This window comes from Podarcis filfolensis (assembly GCF_964270895.1).
Source record: "Podarcis filfolensis genome assembly, chromosome: 14".
Taxonomy (NCBI): Eukaryota; Metazoa; Chordata; class Lepidosauria; order Squamata; family Lacertidae; genus Podarcis; species Podarcis filfolensis.
The window spans coordinates 23,129,403-23,153,110 of record NC_139616.1 but is presented as its reverse complement, the minus strand read 5'-3'; the positions used below and the strand labels follow the sequence as shown (position 1 = coordinate 23,153,110).

Sequence of the window (23,708 nt, the reverse complement as noted above, 5' to 3'; positions counted from 1 at the left end):
AACCTCTGAGGATTTTTTTTTAAATGGCCATTAAGAAAACACCTAAACAAGTTTCTGTTTAAATGAAAACCTGTCGACAGGCCTTAAGCACCGAAAGGCTGTTCCAAAATCTTCCCATCTCTGCCTGTGTTTGGAAACTCAATCCCACTGCAACCCATGGCAGCAAAACTCTTCCTCTTTGAGTCCCTTTCAGTTGGAAGATGCAAATATTTGCTTAACGTCTTCCATAATAACTTTCATCTACAGAGCTTCTTGAAAAGTTTGCCCCATGTATTTCCGAGTAAAATGTATTTTAATGCTTTCACGCCAAGATTTTTCACAGCTACAAGGATGCAAGTCCCTCCCTTCCCAATTCTTGGAAAATGCTTAAATGTTTTTGTTGCCCACCTCTTTTTTCAAAAAAGTGTATGACACACATATGTTAGGGGTAATGTAAGTTGAGTGGTTGATATTGTCCGGCCTCACAAGGAATGTGCACATCATCTGCCCATAAAGAGGGAACTGGGCATATTTTCGGCTTAATATACATAATTCCAACAGGTCTTTGGGAACATGCATATGTTGACTGGAATATTACCCTAACATAAATAAATCTTTAAAAATTGTTTGTGTGATGAAGAAGGTGTTGGAGACTCTTCTCTGGAACCCCCAACTGTCTGAGCTTTTTTAAAAAAATTCAAACTCACTTTAAAAACAACTGTGCACATTGCAAGAAGTGTATAATGGATGCCGTGTATGGTAATCTGTAGTACTGTGCTGATGTTTTATCCTGTGATTTCCCCGACTATTCTTGCATCAATTGACAAGAAAGAAATTGCATTCAGAAATTATCAAAGGGGAGAGAAAATGTTGGTGAAATTCTCACATGTGGAGTGCAGGGTTTCCCTCCCCAAGTTGCCTTCCTTTTGTGGTTGCCAAGGTGCCTGGCCCATGCATTGTGGGGCAGATCCAAGATGGCAGCCAGCAGAAGGCTGATGAAGGATCTTGAATAAATCTGCCAATAAGGATTGAAGAATAGCCAAATGAATGAATCTAATTTACTGACTTGCCAAGGTCTTATTGCTCCCGACAATCCTCCTTTGATGGGGTGCGTTCAGAATTGAAATTAACTTTCCAGCAGAGTATCCATTCAGCCCTCCCAAGATTATGTTTAGATCAGTCACCCTAACATTGAATGCAGTGGCCAGGGGGTGTTTGAGAGTGTCTGTTCTTTCATTCTGCAAAGTCGTCTCACCAATGATTTTCATCCTGCAGTCTCCCTGGGTGCTTGTGCTTCAGATGTACAGCTTAGGGTGGTGCTATTGTGAGATAACTCCTCCCATAGTTCTTCCCAGATCAGGAAGCATGGGCCACTGGGGAGGCTGGAGAAATGTTTACTGGTACATAAACTCTTCCGCAGATGAAGGAAACTTGTGTGTGTGAAATTGGAGGTCAGATTTCAGCACAGCACTAGTAAGACAGTTTGCATGTTTTCTGAAACGGCTACTGCACATTAATTCCAACCCCTTTTGATTCTATTGTTTTTAGGTGTAAAGTTGATGTTAGTGCGCTCCCTGGAAAACAGGCCAACCATTTGGAATTGCCCTTGGAGAAACAGCCTGGGTCCCTGTTGATGGTGATCTCTGTCATTCCCTGCTCAGGAGTTTCTATCTCTGATTTGTGCGTTTGCCCTCTGGGAGACCCCAGTGAGAGGAAACAACTTTTCCAGCGCTATGTGAGTTCAAAGACCTCCCCTTCTCTTTAAGGAAAATCAGGAGTGTGTGTGTAGAAGGGAACTGCACCAAAAAATGACGTCAAAGCCCAGATCCTAATCACATGTCTGTTAATGGGGGAATGAAGTATATCTCACACTAAATATTATGGCTGGTGTGATTTAATCAATTGTCTGTACAGTTAGCCCCAAGCCATATGGGTGGTTTGCATTTGATAGTTCTCAAAACAGCAATTTCCTTTACTATTACAGAGCAGGAGAGAGAGAGATCTTTCTCCATCTTCCCCAAATTTGTTTCAGCTCTGTTTTGCACTTCCGATGTGACAATTGGCTATCAGATCAAGTTTAGTTAATTACAGAATGAGAATGGGGAAACTTTCCCATCCAAATGTTATTCGATTCCAGTTCCCTTCAGCCCAAGCTAGCAGGGCCAATGGTAAGGGATAATAATGGGAGTTGCAGTCTGACAATATCTGAAACGCCACATGATGCTCATCATCACACTAGAGCACTGAACAGGAGCAGCCTGTTCCACTTAAGTAGGGTAGGTCACTGGTTTTAAGTACATCCTCCTTGTGGGGAAAAGAGGGGCAGATATGAAGAAAGCATAGCCTTCTTGTTGACATGCTTGCTTTCTATATGCAGGGAGTTTTCCTTTCCTTTTTTTTCTTCCAATGTTAAGTTGTGGGTGAACATATCAGATGACACAGCGATTCTTCAAACAGCTCTTGTTTATTCACAGGCCAGAACAGAACTGAACTGAAGGGTTCAGTCAGCCTGCTTACATAGAGCTCCAGTACAACGTAACTGTAACAATTTTCTAAAACTATCCAATCAGTGAACGTCACTTTCGATCCCTTATTTGCATAGCTATCTACAGTATCCCCCTGCTGGTCCAGGGTGAGAACTTCAGTACATAACATCCAACTAGGGGAAACATTCAAATATGAAATACTCCCAACCATCCCCTGCATTGCTGCAATCCAGGAAAATGCCCTGGATTGTAAGAGTGAACACAGCTGGTTCTTGAAATTGGATTGACTCCCTATGCCATCCTGGGACACAGCATATTTATAGATTCATTTAGATTCCATTCTTCAACATCTCAAGCAAGCATGGGACAGCCGTGCATTTTTCTGTGCACTTGTATGTGGTGCTGGGGAAAATGCCAGAAACATTTAGAGTTCTGTGAAATATAGGGTACAAAATAATCCAGAAATTTCCTTTCCAATACAAGGAGGAGTTCAAAATGGCAGCTTTCTTTTTAAAAACGTTCCGTGCTATTGTGCTTTTCAGGCATTTATTTTTATGCAAATAGAAGGAATGCAATTTTAAAACAGCTATAGATATTCAACTGCAATGTTGTCATCACCAGAAAATAAATTAGTCATGAGTTTATTGTTCAGGGGACTTGGGAGGGCAAGGAAGAGCCTTGAGCAGATCATAATTAAATGATTTCTTATAGTTTACTTACAGAGCTGTTGTCTAAATCACTATTTGGCTTTGCATAGAATTTGTTCTTTAAAAAAGGCATAATACAAATGTGTAAATAAAATAAATGTTTAAAAATATTTTAACTTCTTCTGACAATGTTTTCGTTGCAGTGCATAAGGAACTCTTTCCATAACATAAAGGATATTGGATTTTTGCAAGTCAAATTATTAAAAGCTGCTGATCTGTTGGCTGCTGATTTTTCTGGTATGAAATATTGCTGATCTATACTTTAGATTATTTCCCCCAATATGTTATAGTAGAAGTTGCCAGTGCTGACCCCTTTTTTATCTTATGAAAAATAGAAAATACCAAAGAGAATACATATATGATAGTGGCATTTTTTTCAAAGTGTATGAGTCTTTCATATTTATTTATTTATACAGCATGATCACATCTTACATGTGTTTAACTTGTGTGATTTCAATGATACACGGCTGAAGGCAGGCTGGCTGAAATCATGCAAGTTAAATCCAAAAATCTCTTTTTGCACTGGGTTCCTTTGGGGGTTACCTGGCTTGCAGGAGTCCCAGCTTGGCCCCATGACTGTGGGTATCTGGGGCTGTGGATGCCATGCACTATGCATGGCACTGGCACTGGCAACAAAATTTGTGGGTGCCTGGCCCTTTCATGGGGAATTTTGTGGGTGCTCTGGCACCAAGGGCCCCAGGGAGTTGGCACCTATGCTAGCATAGAAATATATTTTAAACTCTCCACCTTGCTTGCTGGGCAAGGTTCGCTTGGTGCATTGGCTGTGGAACTGCTAAGGATTCTCTTTTCCCCTTACCTGCTAGCCATTGGGTTGCTCCAAGATGTGGGTACATGTGATTTTCATGCATATGCAGAACTCTTGGAACCGAACCCCCTTGTAAGATGTGATCATGCTGTATTTCAAACTTTTCTAAACTGCTTAACATTTTTTAAATCTCTAATTTGATTATTGTAACTCGCTCTACGTGGGGCTGCTCTTGAAGCTGATCCAGAAACTCCAGCGGGTGCAGAATGCTGCGGCGAGGCTCCTTACGGGGTCCTTGCCATGGGATCACATTCATCCAGTGCTTTACCAACTGCTCTGGCTCCCGGTGGAGTACAGGGTCAGGTTTAAGGTGCTGGTTTTGACCTTTAAAGCCCTATGCGGCCCAAGACCCACGTACCTACGGGACTGCCTCTCCTGGTATGCCCCGCAGAGGACCTTAAGGTCCACAAATGACAGCACTTTGGAGGTCCCAAGTCGCAAGGTGGTCAGATTGGTCTCAACTAGGGCCAGGGCCTTTTCAGTACTGGCCCAAACTTGGTGGAACACTGTGTCACAAGAGACTAGGGCCCTGCGGGACTTGACATCTTTCCGCAAAACAGAGCTGTTTCACCTGGCCTTTGGTTTGGACTCAGTCTGACCCTTATGTTTCCCTCCCCTTATGGTTTTGATCTATGGGCTGCTATTAAAATGAGGCTGCATTTTAAATTGTATTTTAACCCATATTTTAAATTGTTTCTTTTTTTTTCCTTTTCTTTTCCTATTATGTTTGTATTGTAATTTTACTGGTGTTAGCCGCCCTGAGCCTGGCTCTGGCTGGGGTGGGCGGGGTATAAATAAAAAATTAAGCATTGTAAACAGTGTACAATGTAAAAACAAGAGAAAAAATGCCATGGTGCGCCTGCATCAGCACAACTGAACACCTTCACCTGCCTCAACTGCAGCAAAACATGTCTTTCCTGTATCGGCCTCTACAGCCACAGCAGGCACTGCAACCTTCCATCACGTTGACTTCACACGCGAAGGCACACTCCTCCATGGTCTCCCGAGACAGGCGGATGCTAACAAGTCATCTAAACAACAAATATGGGTTTCAATCAACAGAACAGTATGAAAACATTAAAACAAATAAAACTGATTTAGGGGGCCCACACACAGTATACCAGGGCCCAGTGTTATGGGTCAGGGAAAGCCTGGCTTTAGTATGTGTAGTAAAAGTCATATACACATTAACACAGAACGAAAGCTAGCAAACATTTGTTGTGCTGAAATTTGTCCTCCAGTTTCTCTGCAGAAGAGATTTTCATTTTTATATAGTATGTTCAGGGCACAGTAGAATGCAATCTACAGTTGTACCTTGGATCCTGAACGCCTTGGAACTTGGACGTTTTGGCTCCCAAATGCCGCAAACCCGGAAGTGAGTGTTCTGGTTCTCAAACATTCTTTTGGAAGCTGAGCATCCGTCAGGGCTTCTGTGGCTTCTGATTGGCTGCAGGGACTTCCTGCAGCCAATCAGAAGCTGCGATTTGGTTTTCTAATGTTTTAGAAGTCGAACAGACTTTTGGAATGGATTCCGTTTGACTTCCAAGCTACAACTGCACTATACAAAGTAGAGTCGCACCTGTTGCTCCACCCACATTAGCCTTTGGCTCCACCCACCACTGGTATGCATCCCCTAAGGCTGAAAAATATTCCCAACTCATGACCTACAGCCATAGCGCTCTAAAAGTTAAACCTGGGCATGAGTTCCTGAAACTTATTTCAGCTGCTGCTACTGGTTTGCACAACTTCTAAGCTGCCTTTCATCTAACATAGATCCCCGCTCGATTTATAGAAAAAAAACACACAATTTAAACATGATAAGCCTTCTTTTAAAATTATAAGGTTGCAAAACATTTTTCAGCAGCAACAACACTCCACATTTCAATAAGTACAGAAATAATTCACACAGCGACAGCACCTCCTTGAGCAGACTGTTGTAAGGAAAACGCTGCGTCTTTAACGTGCTGGGGCGGTAAATGAGCGAGTTTTGCAAGGAAAGGATACCATTTGCGCAGCGCTGTTTTCTTGTTTTGCAATAACTTCTTTCCCTGCAGCAGAGTCATTTTCCAGTTGCCCTCACATAGCCCTCTGCTAGCTGAGTAGAACTTTTCAATAGTTGAAAGGTTTTCTAATATGCGATTCCTGCAACTCAAGCAAAAAAATGCATTACTGAAAAGGCTATATTGGAAGCTCTGAAATGAGGAAAAGTGTCGTCAAGCAGTTTACCAAGATAACTGGCAAGATTTTCTTCAGTGGTCAAATAATGCACCAACAAATTATATATCTGGCTTTCCTTCCCAGGAAAAAGTGACCCCTTTTGTGTGTTGGAGCTGGGGAATGGCAGACTTCAGAGTTACACTGTTTACAAAAACCTTAATCCGGAATGGAACCAGGTCTTCACATTGTAAGTGGATTTGCATCTGAAACTTTGTTTTAAGGTAGTTATTCGCTAGCCTTCATTGAAAGATTCCATAGAGCAGGGTTAAAACTAGTTCACAGAACTTATCAAGGCAATTTAAGATCAGCATTGATTCAAGAGTCATTGAAGCTTGCCTACTTCTGTATTGCAGAAGAGTTCTGCATAATTTTTTTTCTAGAATCTACAGCAGCACAATATATTATTAGAATTAATTATCTGAGGCCATGCAAAGAATGATGCTATTTAGCTTAGATGCCACTGATGTCAAAATGTTTAAGTCGAAATGCATTTTTTCAAAATACATCTTTTGCAACCCTCCTTCATCTATTACCCACCTTTAACCAGCAGGGCTTGGGGTGTGCTACAGTAATTCAAAACTCAGAATATCAAACAAATTAAGACAAATTACCATTACAGGAATAGAGTGGTTCCTGAAAAGATACACCTCTTAAGTTTTAGAAATTATTTATGTGACATAACACACTGTGTTTGCATTGCAATGTTGTAAAGCACATAAGGTATTTTGGTTATTATTGTATGTTCTATTGGCCTCTTGCCATAGACTTCTTTTTTGTGAACTTTTAAATTCTTACATAGACATACATTACGTTCATTTAGATCTTGACTTTTGTCATTCCTTTGTATCTGTGAATCTCACCAGCCCCGTTAAAGACATCCACGATGTTCTAGAAGTGACGGTGTTTGATGAAGATGGAGATAAGCCTCCCGATTTCCTGGGCAAAGTTGCGATCCCTTTACTGTCTGTGAGTTTTTCTCTTCGGCTCTGCGTTATCGCTCCTGCCTTGATGGTTTCAGTGGGATATGGCTACCTAGCCTGTTGCATGTAGGAACTGTGCTGAAAAGAACAAAATGCTTTGTGATTCGTACGCTTCAGTCAGTATTTATGATGGTCCTTTATGTTGCAAGTGGGGTAGCCTTTCAGTCAAATACTGTGATTAATTGAGAGAAAGAGAACGGAGATAACATTGGCTCATCAGCTTGATTTCCCTTTGGAATATAATATTATGCTATCTCTTCTTTCTTCCCTTTATTTTTTTGTACTCCAGGTGAGTAGTACCAAATGAGTTGCTATACATTTTTCTCCAGGTGGTTTCAGAACTCTCCTAGGTGCCTGTTGTTGCCAATTTATGAGTGAAAATGGACATAATATTTAAAGAGAAGTCATGAGTGTTCTTCCCTTTCATTGTGTGGTGGAACATGTCCTCATGGTGCCCAGGGCAGGTGTGCACAGCTGTGCTGGGGGAAAAAAGCAGGGTATGGAGGGCAATATGAGGAGGACACAGCAGGACAGGCAGGCATTTTCCAATCAGTCTGAATTGGACTGATTTGAAGGGTGCGTGCCTGTTGTGTCCTCCTGATGCCCTCCCAGCCCCATGCTGCTTTGCGAAGCTGGGGTGTGCAATCAGACTCGCAAAGCAGTGTGGGGTTGGCGGGGGCAGTGTGAGGAGCAAAATGCGCCCTTGAAGAAACCGTGCCTGGGGCAATGACCACTCCCTCACCCTGCCCACACTATGCCTCTGAAGGCACCTTCTTCCCTTTCGTGGCATTTTGCATGACAGATGTGCATTCAGTTCCACAAATCGGGCCCTCCCTTAAAGAGGGCACGTATTGCCGTGAGACCTGGAGACCGACACCCTGTGTTGTGAGTGGGTATGATTGGTTAACCACAGCACCCGATTGGTAGGTCCCTCGTAGCTGGGTGCAATCTGGCCAATGGGATGCAGTCCAAACGGTTTGAGGGACCTATTTATGCCCATGCACGTGACCCAGAGCTTCCTCTTTTGGCTCGTGCATTGGAACACCCGCCCAACTTTCCCTACTTTTAGGGCTTGTGCTTGACCTTGCTATGCCGTCGTGTGTTGTCTGTCGTTGGGACAGGGACACAGCAGGAATTTCCCCCACTTGGCTGATTGGCTGTTGCCATTTGGGTTTCGCCTGCCGTGTAGCAAATCGTCACAACTTGTAAGTTTGCGGATAGGCTGTGGTTCAGGTGATAGGGATGGGAGAATGCTCTCGCCATCCCTCTGTGAAGGGTATTCTGTTAAAGGAATCCAGGGACTCAATGGTTTGGTCAACCCCTGGGAGGGGGTTGTGCCCATGCCTGAGTCCAGGGGGACATTTGGGTGGTGGAGTTAGCCCATTCCCGGCTTTCCGCTTATCCAGGTGTTCACCCTTGGCTGACCTATGCTGGAACCCTGGGTCCGCGCTACCTGCATGGCAGGGAGCTAGTCGAACCAGAGCCTATGCAACCAGTCACTTTTTGTAATCAATAAAGTTGTGGCCTAAATTCTGCCAAAAACCAAACCAAAAATTTGAGTCAAGTGTGAATTTATTTAAGGGGGGAGGTTTCTGTGTCTGAACATGCAAAGGCTGGCTTAGCAGTTAGCCTTGCCTGTCCTTAATGGTGCTTATGGTGGGATGCCAAGGGGTATTAATGGGGTGGGGTGGGCATTTGGCATTACCAGAGTGCTTTAACAGTAAATCCATCTTCCCAGGGAACTCTGGGAATTGTAGCTCTATTGGGGGAATAGGAGTCTCTTAACAATATTCTGCACTCTCATCAAACTACAGTTTCCAAGATTCTTTGGGTGGAAACCACAACTGTTTAAAGTGTTATGATACTGCTTTATAACGTTATAGGTTTGAGAGGGTCCATCTGGATGGTACCCATGAGTCCCTTTGAAACCTGTGATCCTCTGTATATGAGGTTAGAATCTATAAGTGGAAACATGCTGAACTGGTCAGACTAGTTGCTTTGAAAGATAATGGCCTTAGCTGGCCAGTTAAGTACTATCACTTGCATATCTGAAGAGGTTGTCCTGTTGCCATAGAGACAAACGGATGGACTTTCCCCTACCTTACCTGGCTGGATGCCACATCATCCTAGAATGGAGAACAATACACTAAAGGGGGGGGGGTGCTGTGTGAGAGAGTTTTGGCTGATGCTCTGTGCTGGACCCAAAGCTGTGACTTAAGGCTTCACCCCAGTGGGAAAGCAAAATCTGCCGGGGTGTAAATGCTGGGGGCCCTCCATCTTATGCTTGGATTGTATATATGTGTAAATAAAACCATATGTCCTATAGATACAGTCTCTATTGACCTTCATTACAGGAAAACTGAAGCACAGGTATGCTTGAAGTGTCTTGCTGCATGGAGATTGGGGTTTCCTCAACAATATGTATAGTACCTTGGTTGGATGCAAGCCGTAATTTTTTAGATTAGAACGGTAGTTTTATCACTTCCAAGCTTCATATTCCTCTTTCGACCTTGAACACAGCACCATCGCCCCCTTTTTCACAATGTGCTTGACTTCGAGACTGCATTAAGCCCCTTCTGTACAGGCTATAGCTGCTCAATGCTTGCTCAGACTTTTTTTTTTTTTTTGAACAGCCTGCATCATGTGACGGGCCGTTTGATGTTTACAGGGAAGGAACAACTCCTTAACATCTTTTATTCAATTTTTGATGACTCTGTTAATTTCTCCCTGAGTCCTCGTATCCCTGATGTTACTGGACAGGAGCGGTGTGAGCAGCTGGTCTCCTGGAGAGCAGGCGCCTGCCAAATGGTCTATGCGAGAGGCAGCCGGCTGTGTGAGATGACAGTGAGAAGATGTTAGATTCTGATTCCACCCCCCCTCCTTGATTTTATAGACATTTGTCAAGTGTCCCTCAGGATTTGCATAACAAGGCAGGCAAGAGGAGGCAGCGGGAGGGGAGGAGAAGTCTCTCTCTGTGTGTCTGCAATGTGAGAAAATTCCAAACTATTTCGTCTAGTTTCTTTGGCCACATTCACACCATACATTTAAAGGGCTATGATACCCTTCTCACCATTGAATACCTCCTTCGTTCTTTTAGAATGGCAATGGCACCCACCTGAGAGGTTGCGGTGAGTTCTGGGTGGGGAAAAAAGGCCTACCTACAGCCCTCATGCGGGACGCGGGTGGCACTGTGGGTAAAACCTCAGCGCCTAGGGCTTACCGATCGCATGGTCGGCGGTTCGAATCCCCGCGGCGGGGTGAGCTCCCATCTTTCGGTCCCAGCTCCTGCCCACCTAGCAGTTCGAAAGCACTCTTAAGTGCAAGTAGATAAATAGGTACCGCTTTATAGCAGGAAGGTAAACGGTGTTTCCGTGTGCTGCGCTGGTGCTGGCTCACCAGAGCAGCTTCGTCACGCTGGCCATGTGACCCGGAAGTGTCTCCGGACAGCGCTGGCCCCCGGCCTCTTAAGTGAGATGGGCGCACAACCCTAGAGTTGGACACGACTGGCCCGTACGGGCAGGGGTACCTTTATCTTTACCTTTACAGCCCTCATAGAGCTACAATTCCCAGAGTAGCTGAACTATCAATCCCTCTTCACGGGGAACTTTGGGAATTGGAGCTCTGTGAGGGAATAGGAGCCTCCTAACAAGTCTCACTGTTTCTTTCCTGGCAACTAAAGATATGTAACGTAGGCACCAGGTGACCCTCCCATGGGAAATCTGGCATATAGTTGGCTGATATTTGATATCTTCTGGGACCATAGGCCATGGCATTCAATGGAGCTTGGAAGTCTCAACACAGTGTATACTTTCCAAGTGCTGTGGGGAGAAAACAAGACATCCTGTTTCTTTGTGTGAGATCTCGGCGGCCATTTTGTGCATTGCAATCTCACGCGCTCTCTCGCACCTTGCTCTTGTCCCGAAAAAGGGGCCGTGAGCATGCGTAGCACCCAGAACTGCATATTTTGGGGTGCCACACAATATCTGGCTCCCCAAAAATGCTTTTGGGGGGTCAGAGCAAGGTGTGCAAGCCTGGAAGTGCGTCTTGGAAGACACATGTTCCGGTTTTGTATCAGAAACAGTTGGAAGGTATTGTACAGTGGTCTTCGGCATCTTAAATATTCCACATGCTTCACATTTCATATCTACAGCAATCTTGCAAGGATGGTTTCAGTATTGCAGAGACGGAGGAGTTAGGGTGTTCAGAGACTGAGAGATGGTGGCTTTCCTAAATTGATCATTGAATTTATGGATTTTTTGGTAGTAACTTTGCTTCATCAGTTGTCCGGCCAAACAACCTATTGCTATTTGGAAGGAAAATAACTATTTAAAATTGTAAATAACTGGAGCAAATGATTCCCTACTGGCTGGTGGGGTTCTGGAGTGTGTTTTGCTTGTTGGCTCTGTGTTATGTTTTAGACTTGCTTCAGTAAAGAATAATACCCCTAATGTGAAACTGGACCCTGATATTTTAAATCTCTGCTTTTGTTTTTGTTTTTTGTTAGCCAATTATGCTCTTTTAACGCATGATCTCTCCAATTTAAGGGAAATTCAAGCAGAGTACTGTTTAGCCATTGAACTGATGCCTGTAGCAGAATGAAGGGCAGAAGACCCAAAGCTGGCATTTAATCTGTATATTAAATAAGAATTGGACTTTCCCTCTTCACTCAGCCAGCATTCACCCCATTGTGGTGATGAGCAGCACTCAGAGGCTTATGAGTTGGATGCAGGCAAAGCACCTTAGGATGAAGGATGCTCATGCAGGAATCTCTTTGCCTCTGCTCAAGCTCCGCTTGCGTATAAAACAAAAGCACTGTCTCTCCAGCGTGCACCTTATAGCATTGCTGTGGAAACTGAAGCGCACTCGGTGATATTCAGTTGAGATTCTTATCTTTTTCTCATTTTTTTTATTTCTTTCAATTTGCAGATTAGAAATGGTGAGCAAAGTTGCTACACCCTGAAAAACAAAGACCTGGAACTTCCCTCAAAAGGTGTCATCTACTTGGAGCTGGATGTTCTATTTAATCCTGTAAGTCGAACGGCTTCAGAGAATCGCCCTTTTCCTAGGAACATAGGGAGCTGCCTTACAGAGCAGATACTCTGCCAATGAGCCTGGCCTACCTCACAGGCTTGTTGTCTGGCTAAAATGGTTAGGGGAGTTTGGTGCCAGGAGATCTAATAATCTTCACGAGTCTGGATGGGTTAAAAGAGTTGGTTGCTGAAGTACCAAACCAAGATGGAGCATCTGAACATAAACACCAAAGTCATGCAATTATTTATATTTCTTTCAAAGGTAAAAGCCAGCATCAGAACCTTTTTTCCACGCGAAAGGCGGTTTTTGGAAGACAACCGCAAGTTTTCAAAGAAGGTATGTTTGTCTCTCAGCTGGGATTGTCTTTGTCTTTTTTGTTGTGGTTTTAACAAAATTTTGTACATAAGGAACAATAGTTTGTGGCCGCAGAACATGAAGGCTTTGTTTTAAACATAGGGAGAGTTCCAAATTGGAACTCTTTAGTTTGTTTCAGATATACAGTGGTACCTCTGGTTATGAACTTAATTCGTTCCAGAGGTCCATTCTTAACCTGAAACCGTTCTTAACCTGAGGTACCACTTTAGCTAATGGGGCCTCCCGCTGCCACCGCAGCGCGATTTCTGTTCTCATCCTGGGGCAAAGTTCTTAACCCGAGGTACTATTTCCGGGTTAGCAGAGTCTGTAACCCGAAGTATTTGTAACCTGAAGCATCTGTAGCCTGAGGGTGCCACTGTACATAGACTGCTTTTTTGTCTAAGGGCTCCCAGACAGTTGCACAGGCTATTGATACAAAAGAGAGCTGCAATAAATGCACTAAAACAATCAAAACAATATGAAATAGCAAAATCATCAAATCCCCACCAGTTGTACTGAATCTGCATTCAGACTCTTACTACATATGTGGCTCCCCAGCAATCCCCCTCTCACTTGCAAATTGGGTTAACTCACTTACATGTACCAGCTGCTCCAGTCTCTGGCCTAGGAGCAAGTCCACAGCCAGTTGCCCATGGGGAGTTCCCTCAGCCTCATCTCATGCCAAAGGCGAGACCCAAAAGGGTAACCTCCTCTCTCAGACAGCTCATTTGGTGTCAACTCACCATCCACAATTGCTTCCAAATAAATACCATGCCCCCTGCCCCTGAAGTCAGCTACAGCTGTGGCAAAGTTTTTACTCTTCTCAAGTTAGGCTAGGTGGCCACATTGGTGGAGGAAGGGGGTTGCAGGGGTTGTGGCCCGCTCTGGGTGCCATCCCAGAGGGGGGGGGCGACATTGGTGCGCCCCATGCTTGCCACACCCCCCAGACACTTGCCGCGGGCGGCTAGTGGGCAGCTAGGGATGCTCAATGTGTGGGTGGCTAGCCCCGCCCTTGTGGGCTGGCTAGCCCCACCCCCGCGCTGCTCCGGGTGTCAGAGCAGGTAGCTCTGCCTCTGGGTAGCCAAACATTGCCTCTACAGCAGGCTGCTGTTCTACAGGTGCAGTGGCAAAAGGCTGGGGAGGCTAACGTTGGTACCTACCTCCCAGCCAGTGATCGCCCTGCTGTGGCTACCTGCCTGCCTTCAATAATAGTTGTCTCCCATCATTTTGTCTTTTAACCTTGGTGGAATAGTCAGGGAGGAGTAGAGAGATTTGTTGATGCATTCCAAGCACACAGACTTAACTAGAGAGGGCATTTCCACATACAGAAAAGTTAGATAGATGCGCAAGAGCTTGCTTTATTTATTTGAATTTTTTTTATCATGCCCCTGTTCCTTTTTGTTTTGTTTTTAAAGTCCTCCTTGTTTTGAATCTTCTTTTCCCTCCCACCTCATGCTCACTAGATCTTGTCGAGAAACGTTGACCGTGTGAAAAGAATCACTATGGCAATATGGAACATGATACAGTTTCTCCAAAGCTGCTTTCTGTGGGAATCTCCCGTCAGGAGTGTGATAGCATTTGTGGTAAGTGGCTAAGCCTTCTCACAGAATTAAATGTGTTCTCATAAATGACTTTTCTCAGTAGATGACTGTGAAATGCTCCTTGTTATGATGGGCTGTGTATGTGTCTGGAGGAATGGGCTATTTATATTTCAGAGAGCCATGTGGAGTTGAATTGCACCTCTATTTGGAGGTCTAAGTCTAATTTGGAGATAAAGAACCATAGGGAGGAAGAGCTTGGGCTTTGAATTTGTCCCCCACCCTCAGTTAACAGCATTTGGAAAGCAGACTGAGGGAGCAAACAGGTCCCCTGGTCACATTCTTTCCCACTGTGGCAAAATCTCTGTTCAAATTATAGAAATTGGGTTGCATCCAATGACATTTTGCTCAGAGTAAACCTATTGAAATTAAGGGGCCTAAATTAGATATACTCATTAATTTTAATTGGTCTACTGTGAGTCGAACTCAGTTGGATAAAAAGCATTTCCCCTACATTGGGATATATACATATAAACTAGCATGTGCAAATTATTTGCAAATCTGTCCCCTTTCTTGGCAATGGAAGAGTAGTCACTATTAACTCTAGGGTAAAGTTTACATTACCTTTCCAGGCAAGCATATAAATCCTGCTACAAAATCTAGTATTAGGTGCAGAATCAAATGTCCTGATAACATATATTCAAAACCACAAGTTCCAAATGGATATTTGCAGCCGTAAGAACTAGAAATTGTGTGGGCAGTGTCTGGTAGATTGTCAATATTTGGGGATGGGTCTACCAACATCCATATAGCAGCTGGCCTTTCCCAAGTTGTGCAGAACAATCAGGAAAAGGTAAATCTGCTTATTTATTTATTTGTATGCAAGCAACAAAATTGCATTTTGATGCAGAATCTGGTGTGTGGCATTACATAATATATGTACACAAACACACTGAAATCTTTGCACATACTCACACGTCATAGACAAATATCTTGCCTACACTTGGCCCTAATGTGATAGCTTTGCCTGTGAGCCTCTACCTGCAGCAGCCATTGACCAAGTCAGTGAGAGCTAGTCTTCCGTTTGCTCTTAACAAGGTTGTCATGTCACCAAATCTGATTAGCTGCACTGTGCTGTGATACCAATACCATGTTATGGAAGCGGTGATGGGACCCTTTTCAGCCTGAAGGTCACATTCCCTTGTGGGTAACCTTCTGAGGCAGAGGGTATGTTTCAGTGATGGACGTTGCCTAATATGAGCAACAGATTTGATATATATGCCTTTGTATAGTATACAGTGCTAAGGCAGCAGTGGGGAGCCCTTTCCATTCCAAGGGATGCATTTCCTCATGAGGACCACATACCATGGCTCGGTGTGGGAAAAGAGAGTATGACCAGGCACAATCATCTCTATCCATCCCTCACCCAGGCAAACAAGAGGTGTTACCACACTTGGACACATTCCAGCCAGGTAAAATGACAGAAGGAAGTCTAAGAGCTGGGTCAGAGAGGGTTTGTGAGCCTGGGGAGCACGGCCTGGGAAGTGTTCCAAGGAGAGGTGTAGTGGTCTGTGGTTGCGCAGGGCGAGCGGGGTCACTGTCGGGCTCCCCCTCCCTCACGGCTGGCAGCCAGCAATGGGAAAACAAGAAGTTCTTACCATGTTATTTTATTCAAAATTCACAGAGAGAGATGGATGATGCCAACTCTCAGATAATGGCATTGCTCCAAGTAAATTCCCACCCCTCCATCTCTCTTATTCTACATTATCCCTGCTCTGGCTGACCTGTGCTTTCTGCCTCTGAGTTTTCTGTTCTACTACTCTCAGTGCACGCTGGGTCCGGGGGTGGTGGTGGTCCATGAATGCTTTCCAAAGACACTGAGTCTGTCAGCTGTCTCTCCCCTGGTTTTTTTTCCTTCCTGCTGCTCTCCCAATATTTCCCAGCTCTTCCCCTCTGCAGCCTCTGAACTATGACCTTCTGCAAACCACTATTCTAAATCAACACTGTCCTCCTGTTCTTGGGAAGGTTCAGGAAGGGGTGGGCGGTCCTCACCATTCCTCCTCAGTCCAGTCCCTGACAGTCACAGACCCATTACTATTTCTGCAGCAAGCCCCCTTTCTGCAGTGTCCTGGAGCCCCCCAGTCAGCCTGAAAGGGGAACTTTTTAGCCATGGAGAAGAAGACGCTCTGTGCTGACTGGGGTTCCTCGCCCCTGCAGTAGAACAATTATTTCTGAACTGAAAATCAGAACAGGAGAACATTCAGCACTGTCCTGTTTTTTAAAATTATTATTCACATTACTTAACTGTATATGGTTGACCATTGATAAAATTATCTTGGTGTGTTATTGAAATAAATTCTCAGTCTTGATTTGGAGTCACTTGCTCATTTTGCAGAAGTTTGTGTTCTGGTTCTAAATTGTGACCTGCCCTTAGTGGGTGGATATGATTCTGGGCTGATTTGTCAGGATATGTTGATAGACCTTTTCCGTTCCATCTCTGAGTTTCTGCAAAGCCTCGTTTTCTTTAAATTAACGGTTTGGTTACACCCTAGCAGCTATTGGGTGTGCCACTTGCCAGAACTATGCAGGAAATAATTCTGCCCTGATTCTCATCATCTTTGGTGGTTCTCTCACTCTTTAGCCTATATTGGTTGAAAATAAAAATAGGAAAGAGTCTCATCAGCAAGTCCCAGCAGCCAAAATCCCACTGTTGTTTTTTTCAGTTATGACTTCAAATCCACATCCTCCACTCTCATCCACACACACACACACACACACACACACAAGCACACAAATCCATATATTTAATTTATATGATTTCATTTAGGAGTCTCACCCCACAAAATATCTTGAAGCAATCTCGCAGTTAAGAGCCTCAATGACAAAACAATTAAAAACAATTCCATATATGTTTTCATTATCTCTTTGTTTTAATAGATCATATATTAATGTTTGGTTGTTTTTATAAGGATGCTTTCTGTCTTTGATGGAAACAGCTGGCTAGTAGGGTGGTGGGCAGGTACATGACTAGGATCTAGGGATGGCTGAACCTGTAAATTTTCAGTTTCTCTTGATTTCTCATTTCCCCCAATCATGAGCTCATTTTCATTTCGCTTTCAATTTGTATGCTGCCTTTCTGTGTTACTATACCCAAGGCAGTTTACAAGCTGAATAAACAACTAAATAGACAGCAAAGATCACACACGTAATAACAATCTGATCCAATGCAAAAAGTTCAGTCTGTTGCATTCCTGTTCGAGTTTGCAAACTTTTCTTTAAAAAACCCCAAAAGTGCACGAAAATTTATACACATTTTTGTGTGTGCTTCTCCTAATGAATGCAAAAGTGAAACATATTCCAAGATTCCTCCTTTTAATAGTATTTGGGAAGTTGCTTTGAATTGCCTTCTAAATCTCTGCTGAAAAGCTCGCTCTGCAGATTTTTGGTCCTGAAAGTTACGCCTGCCACATGGAGCTAATTGCTACCACTGGGTAATACATATTTTAAAAACATTTTAAAGGTAAATTTTAAGCGTTGAATTGCTGTTGTGAGGAATTATGCATCGTTGCACATTCTGCTTATAATTTTTTCTCTGGAATAATTACCCCTTCTATTGACAGTTTGCCAAGTATTAATGGTAATTATGCCATTTAATGAAATTACAGTTTTCTTAATGCAATTACTGTAATATGAGGGAAATTAAAAGGACGTTGTATTCAAATGTCTCTCCTCCACCCTTACTCCAGCCCTTTAAAAGTCTGTACAGACAAGTTTGTATGCAAGCTGGGGCTTTTTCTTATAAAATATACCTTTCTTGAATGAAGACTTAAGCGGCCTCACCATCCTTGATGATACAGGAGGATAAATAGAGAGAACCAATGTGAGTTTTCTACAGTGATAGCTCTACCATTAGGCAGAGTAAGGCAGCCACCTCAGACAGCAGATATTGAGGGTGGGGCCCTCAGATGCAGGACATATTCCCATCGCCAGTTTTGAACTAAGTCAAAGGTTTTTTTAATCAGTCCAGCTGAATTCTAAACATGAAATCAGAGGGCACCATCTGGTAGCAGACTTCTTGGACTGACTTTGATTTCCTATTCTCACAAAACAAAATAAAAATCATGTTCATCAGCTAAAATAGACTTGAAATAAAACCCCTGTAGAATTGGAAAAGTTTAGAAAAGGGCAATGTTCAAGGGGATGGAGTAACTCTGCTATGTGGAAAAGTTGGGGCATTTGGGACTTTTTAGTTTAGGGAAAGAGGGATGAAGGTGGCGCTGTGGACTTGCCGATCAGAAGGTCAGCGGTTTGATTCCCCGCGACGGGGTGAGCTCCTGTTGTTAGGTCCCTGCTCCTGCCAACCTACCAGTTCGAAAGCAGGTCAAAGTGCAAGTAGATAAATAGATACTGCTCCGGCGAGAAGGTAAATGGCATTTTCGTGCACTGCTCTGGTTCGCCAGAAGCGGCTTAGTCATGCTGGCCACATGACCCGGAAGCTGTACGTCGGCTCCCTTGGCCAATAAAGCGAGATGAGCACCGCAACCCCAGAGTCAGCTATGACCGGACCTAATGGTCAGGGGTTCCTTTACCTTTACCTTTAGTTTAGGGAAAAGGCCATCACTATTGACCACATATAAAACCTCTCAGTTCAGAGGCAACATGCCACTGACTACCAGCTGCAGTAGGGTCACCTATGGCAGAACACTATTTATTTATGGCATTTATGTCCCACATTTTTCTCCAAGGGGCTCAAGATATGGCACACATGGTTCTTTCCCTCATTTAACTCCCACAATAACCCTGTGAGCTCGATTGAGAGGCAGTGACTGGCCCGAGGTCACCCAGTGAGCTTCATGGCAGAGTGAGGATTTGAACCCTGGTCTCTCAGGTCCTAGTCCAGCACTCTAACTGTCAAGGAGCCATCAGCGAGCCAGGTCCACCACAGGGCAGGCACACACATGGGAGGCACAGAATGCAATTAGCTCTTTATTAACAGAACATAACAATGCAGCAGAGTCCTCCAGCTGAGATGTTACTGAAACTGACCACTAGCTGCACCCTCTCCTTCTAGCCTTTCAGTCTGGATCCTTCCCAAGCAGACGAAACCTGCATTGATGGGGTGAGCTCCTCCTCTGGGCCTGCCTGATCTGTTGCTCAGCAAATGTGCAAGACTCTCCTCGAACAGGGTGTCAGAGGGGGAGGAGAGTCAGCAGGACTGGGACGGTCTGTGCTCACGCTGTGACTTTCGGCCTCTAACTGTGTCCTGGAAAGGCCTCCTTCTCATGACCCCTCTTTGATCACTCAACCCACCTCCCAGCTTGTCTCTTCTGCAGATTTCTCTTCAGTCTCCCACCACCAGAATCTGGTATCTAAGTCTTCGGAGCCCACCCAACTCCCACCAATCAATCTTCCTCATTTAGCCAGTCTCTGACACTAACCAGTACCCCACCATACAACTGCTATCACCTTGTGGGCTTCCCATAGGCATTTAGTTGGCCATTGTGGAAAACCACAGCACTGTGGGATGCTGGACCCTTAGCAGGGCTTTTCATAGGTATCATATGAAAAGCTTTATATGTCTGTCATGGTCAATAGCTTCTGATGTACATCTCTCCTATTCGATAAATTATAGCCCTTCTCCCCATTACAAACATATAGGCTAGTGGTCATCCCCCATTATTTTGCATGCTGTCATGAGTGTCTCAGCCCCTTTGGGTAAAACCCAGGAGGGCAGATTCTGGTGGAAGGTGAGGAGGAATGGGAGAGGGAGGCTACAACACAGGAGCAGAGTAGGAAGGTGGTGGTCCCCCCATTTCCAAACTTGGCAGGCTTTTATGGTGAAGCTGAAGTGCTGGCTCCTCCCTCCCTCTGATGGGGAAAGAGCATCACCAAAGTCAGGGGAGGTAGATGATCTCCAGGTGCTGCCTGGCTGGACAGGATTTGGAGGGGGAGGCAGGTCTAGTTCTGTCTCCCACGACAAGTGGTGATGCCTCCAATGAACATATTTATATCTTCTGTGCATGCAGAGTTGTAGCTTGGGTGGACCAAGTGGTACAGACCCTATATATGTCATATTTTTGCTGCTCTGAACTTTGCAACTTACCCATAAGAACATAAGGAGAGCCTGCTGGATCAAGCTTTTCATATTTATCTAGTGTTCCACACTGGCCACCTATGATCTTCCAAGTGTGCTGAGCCACAAATGGTAGATACCTTTATTTTTGTGCATTGATGCTGTGGTGCTCGGGAAGAGAGAGCAATAAGGTGCCTTTAGAAACATGGAGTGATGCTTTTGATCCAACTACCTCAGTATTGTCTATAGCAGGGGTCAGCAAATGTTTTCAGCAGGGGGCTGCTCCGCTGTTCCTCAGACCTTGTGGTGGACAAGACTATATTTTGGAAAAAGAAAGAAAGAAAGAATTCCTATGCCCCACAAATAACCCAGAGATCCATTATAAATAAAAGGACACATTCTACTCATGTAAAAACACGCTGATTCCCAGACCGTCCACGGGCCAGATTTAGAAGGTGATTGGGCCAGATCCAGCCCCCAGGCCTTGGTTTGCCTACCCATGGTCTACACTGACTGGCAGTGGCTTTCCAAGGTTTCATGCAGAGAACATGGAGATATCAGAGACTGAACCCTCTGCATGCAAAGCAGATGATCTACCACTGAGATACAGCCTTTCCGAAGCTAACCTTTGTTCCATTTTGAATACTCTTTGTGGCTTGCTAGCTATGCCTTTCATTTTGTTTTGCTGATTTGGTCCACCCTCCTGGCTCTTAATAACTTGTGCAAGCATTTTATGTCAGGAAGGAAGAACAAAAAAACCCAAACCCAGCAGAAAGGAAACAAGGAGACTGCTTGCATTACCCTGAACTGTCAGAGAACTGAGCTCAGTACTTACGTTGCCAGCTAGCTAGCTAGCTTGCTTGTGTGTGTGTGTGTTGGTTGGTTTCCGAAGCTTCAGAGCTTTATCACTTTTGTTTCTAAGCTGTCATTTTTATTAGTCTCCCTGGCTGTTCTCTTTTTTGGACTCAGTTAGATGGTGCGTCTTCTCCATTGTGCGCCTGGGCTTGGCAAGCAGTGGTCCTTTTTACTGCCATATGAGGTGGGCGTGCTGGCGGCAGTAACCTGTAATTATACCCACCACAGGTGACAGTTACAAGAGAACGGCGGCAATAATTTTAGCTGCCTGATCCGATGTTTTCTGGAGAGAGAAACCCCCCATCGTGGTCCCTTCACCCACCTCTGTGGCTCAGTGCTGTCTGTGGGCTGTTTTTCACTCGCCTTGAATTGTTTTGTGTTTTTTTACTCACAATAGTTGCCAGAATTTATTTTTATGTACTGCATCTCTTTATTTTAATACCCATAAAATGCCTATTGATGTTTGTAGTGGCAGTGAGGAGAGCTTCTATATTACAAGAATGGATGGGGAATACTAGCCATGATGGCTATGTTTTACCTCCACCATTGGCAGCTGTAGGCCCCTGAGTATCGCTTTCTGAGAATAACAGGTGTGGAGAGGACTCAGGTCTTGCTTGCAGGCATCCCAGAGGCATCTGGTTGGCTCCTCTGAGAACAGGATGTTGCACTAATTGGGCCTTTGACCGGGTCCAGCATCGCTCTTCCTGTGTTCTTATGGACTATTGCATCTCCCATGGGAGAGGCTGATTTAGGACATGGGAAACAGCTGTGTGCCAAGTCAGACCATCTATCTCAGGATTGCTTCTGAATCCCACTTGCCAGGAATCATGAGTGGAGAGAGTGCTGTTTCTGATACTGATATTCCAATATTTTGTTACCAGTACCAAATATTTTGTTGGCTTCTCTGTATAAACTATCAGCATGTCCCTCATCATGCTGTGTGCAGTTCTGGTTGCCACATCTCAAAAGTATTCAATAGAGTTGGAAAGGGTTCAGAAAAGGGCAACCAAAATGATAAAGGGGATGGAGGGGCCGCCCTATGAGGAAAGGTTGCAGCATTTGGGACCTTCTAGTTTAGAGAGAGCAATGACAAACCTAGACAGCATCTTAAAAAGCAGAGACATCACTTTGCCGACAAAGCTCCGTATACTTAAAGCTATGGTTTTCCCAGTAGTGATATATGGAAGTGAGAGCTGGACCATAAAGAAGGCTGATCGCCAAATAATTGATGCTTTTGAATTATGGTGTTGGAGGAGACTCTTGAAAGTCCCATGGACTGCAAGAAGATCAAACCTATCCATTCTGAAGGAAATCAGCCCTGAGTGCTCACTGGAAGGACAGATCCTCAAGCTGAGGCTCCAATACTTTGGCCACCTCATGAGAAGAGAAGACTCCCTGGAAAAGACCCTGATGCTGGGAAAGATGGAGGGCACAAGGAGAAGGGGACGACAGAGGATGAGATGGCTGGACAGTGTTCTCGAAGCTACCAGTATGAGTTTGACCGACCTTTGGGAGGCAGTGGAAGACAGGAGTGCCTGGTGTGCTCTGGTCCATGGGGTCACGAACAGTTGGACACAACTAAATGACTAAACAACAATTTTAGAGAGAAACTGAGTTAGAGGTGACTTGATAGAAGTTTATATAAGTATGCATGGCATCGAGAAAATGGATAGAAAAAGGTTTTTCTTCCTCGTAACACTTGTTCTCATGGACATCCAATGATGCTGAATGTCGGTAGATTCAGGACAAATAAAACATAGTACTTCTTTATGCAGTGCATACTTAAACCATGGGATTCATTCCCACAGGAGGCAGTGATGGTCATCATCTTGGATGGCTTAAAAAGAGGATTAGGCAGATTCATGGAGGAGAACCCTATCAGTGGCTACTAGCTGCAACAGAGGCATTATGCCTTAGAATGCCAGTGGCTAGGAATCGCAGGTGAGTAGAGTGCTGCTGTTGTGCTCAGGTCTAGCTTGCAGGGGGTAAGAGTGCTGTTGTGCTTGGATCCTGCTTATGAGTTTCCTACAGACCACGGTGAGAACAGAATGTTGGACTAGATGGGCCACTGGTCTGATCCAGGAGGCTGTTGTTATGTTTTTATAAGCGGTATGTGTGCATGCACATGGAAACTTACAGAAAGTAAGAGGGAGACTTGGAGGAGTGTAGCCCACTATGGATACCCTACAAGTAAGGGTTAGCCCACCACCTGCTCACGCAGGCCAGATTCTGTTTCTTTGTCAACATAGTGTCCTCCAGAGGAGGCCAGGCACAGAGCTGAGCGATGCACAGCTTCAGAGGCCTGCTCCTCCAGATCTCTCATCCTCCTCCAGACAACGTGATGTCATGTGTGTATCCCCTCAGTCTTGGGGGCAACTTGACACCTCTGACAGGGCTGATGGGAGGTGAGGGACACCAATTTGGCAAAGTCAAGAATGCTGAGAATTATCCATTCTGGCTTCTGCAAGAAAGTAATGTCCATAATAATTTCTGTACACTTTAACAGGACTATGGCCTATGTTTCTTAACTCTACAGAACTGATGGAAAAGTTCCATGTAGCTCAGTTAACTACATATTGCTATGCTGATGACAGAAAAAAATGTGTTTTTTTTCCCAGTGCAAGTCGCTTGGAAAACTTTTGGGTGACAAGTGACTAATAAA

General features: G+C 44.4%; 1 protein-coding gene across 5 annotated transcripts in view; it reads left to right on the top strand.

Moving 5' to 3' along the window:
- Nucleotides 1–23,708, top strand: part of MCTP2 (multiple C2 and transmembrane domain containing 2) — a 109,997-nt gene that overhangs the window by 53,516 nt on the left and 32,773 nt on the right. For all 5 annotated transcript variants that reach the window (XM_083586406.1, XM_083586407.1, XM_083586409.1 and 2 more), the window contains 7 exons: nucleotides 1,528–1,714; nucleotides 3,316–3,409; nucleotides 6,300–6,402; nucleotides 7,079–7,181; nucleotides 12,122–12,223; nucleotides 12,488–12,562; nucleotides 14,044–14,163. In XM_083586406.1, the coding sequence (XP_083442532.1) occupies nucleotides 1,528–1,714; nucleotides 3,316–3,409; nucleotides 6,300–6,402; nucleotides 7,079–7,181; nucleotides 12,122–12,223; nucleotides 12,488–12,562; nucleotides 14,044–14,163 (784 nt within the window). The remainder of the gene's footprint in view (nucleotides 1–1,527; nucleotides 1,715–3,315; nucleotides 3,410–6,299; nucleotides 6,403–7,078; nucleotides 7,182–12,121; nucleotides 12,224–12,487; nucleotides 12,563–14,043; nucleotides 14,164–23,708) is intronic.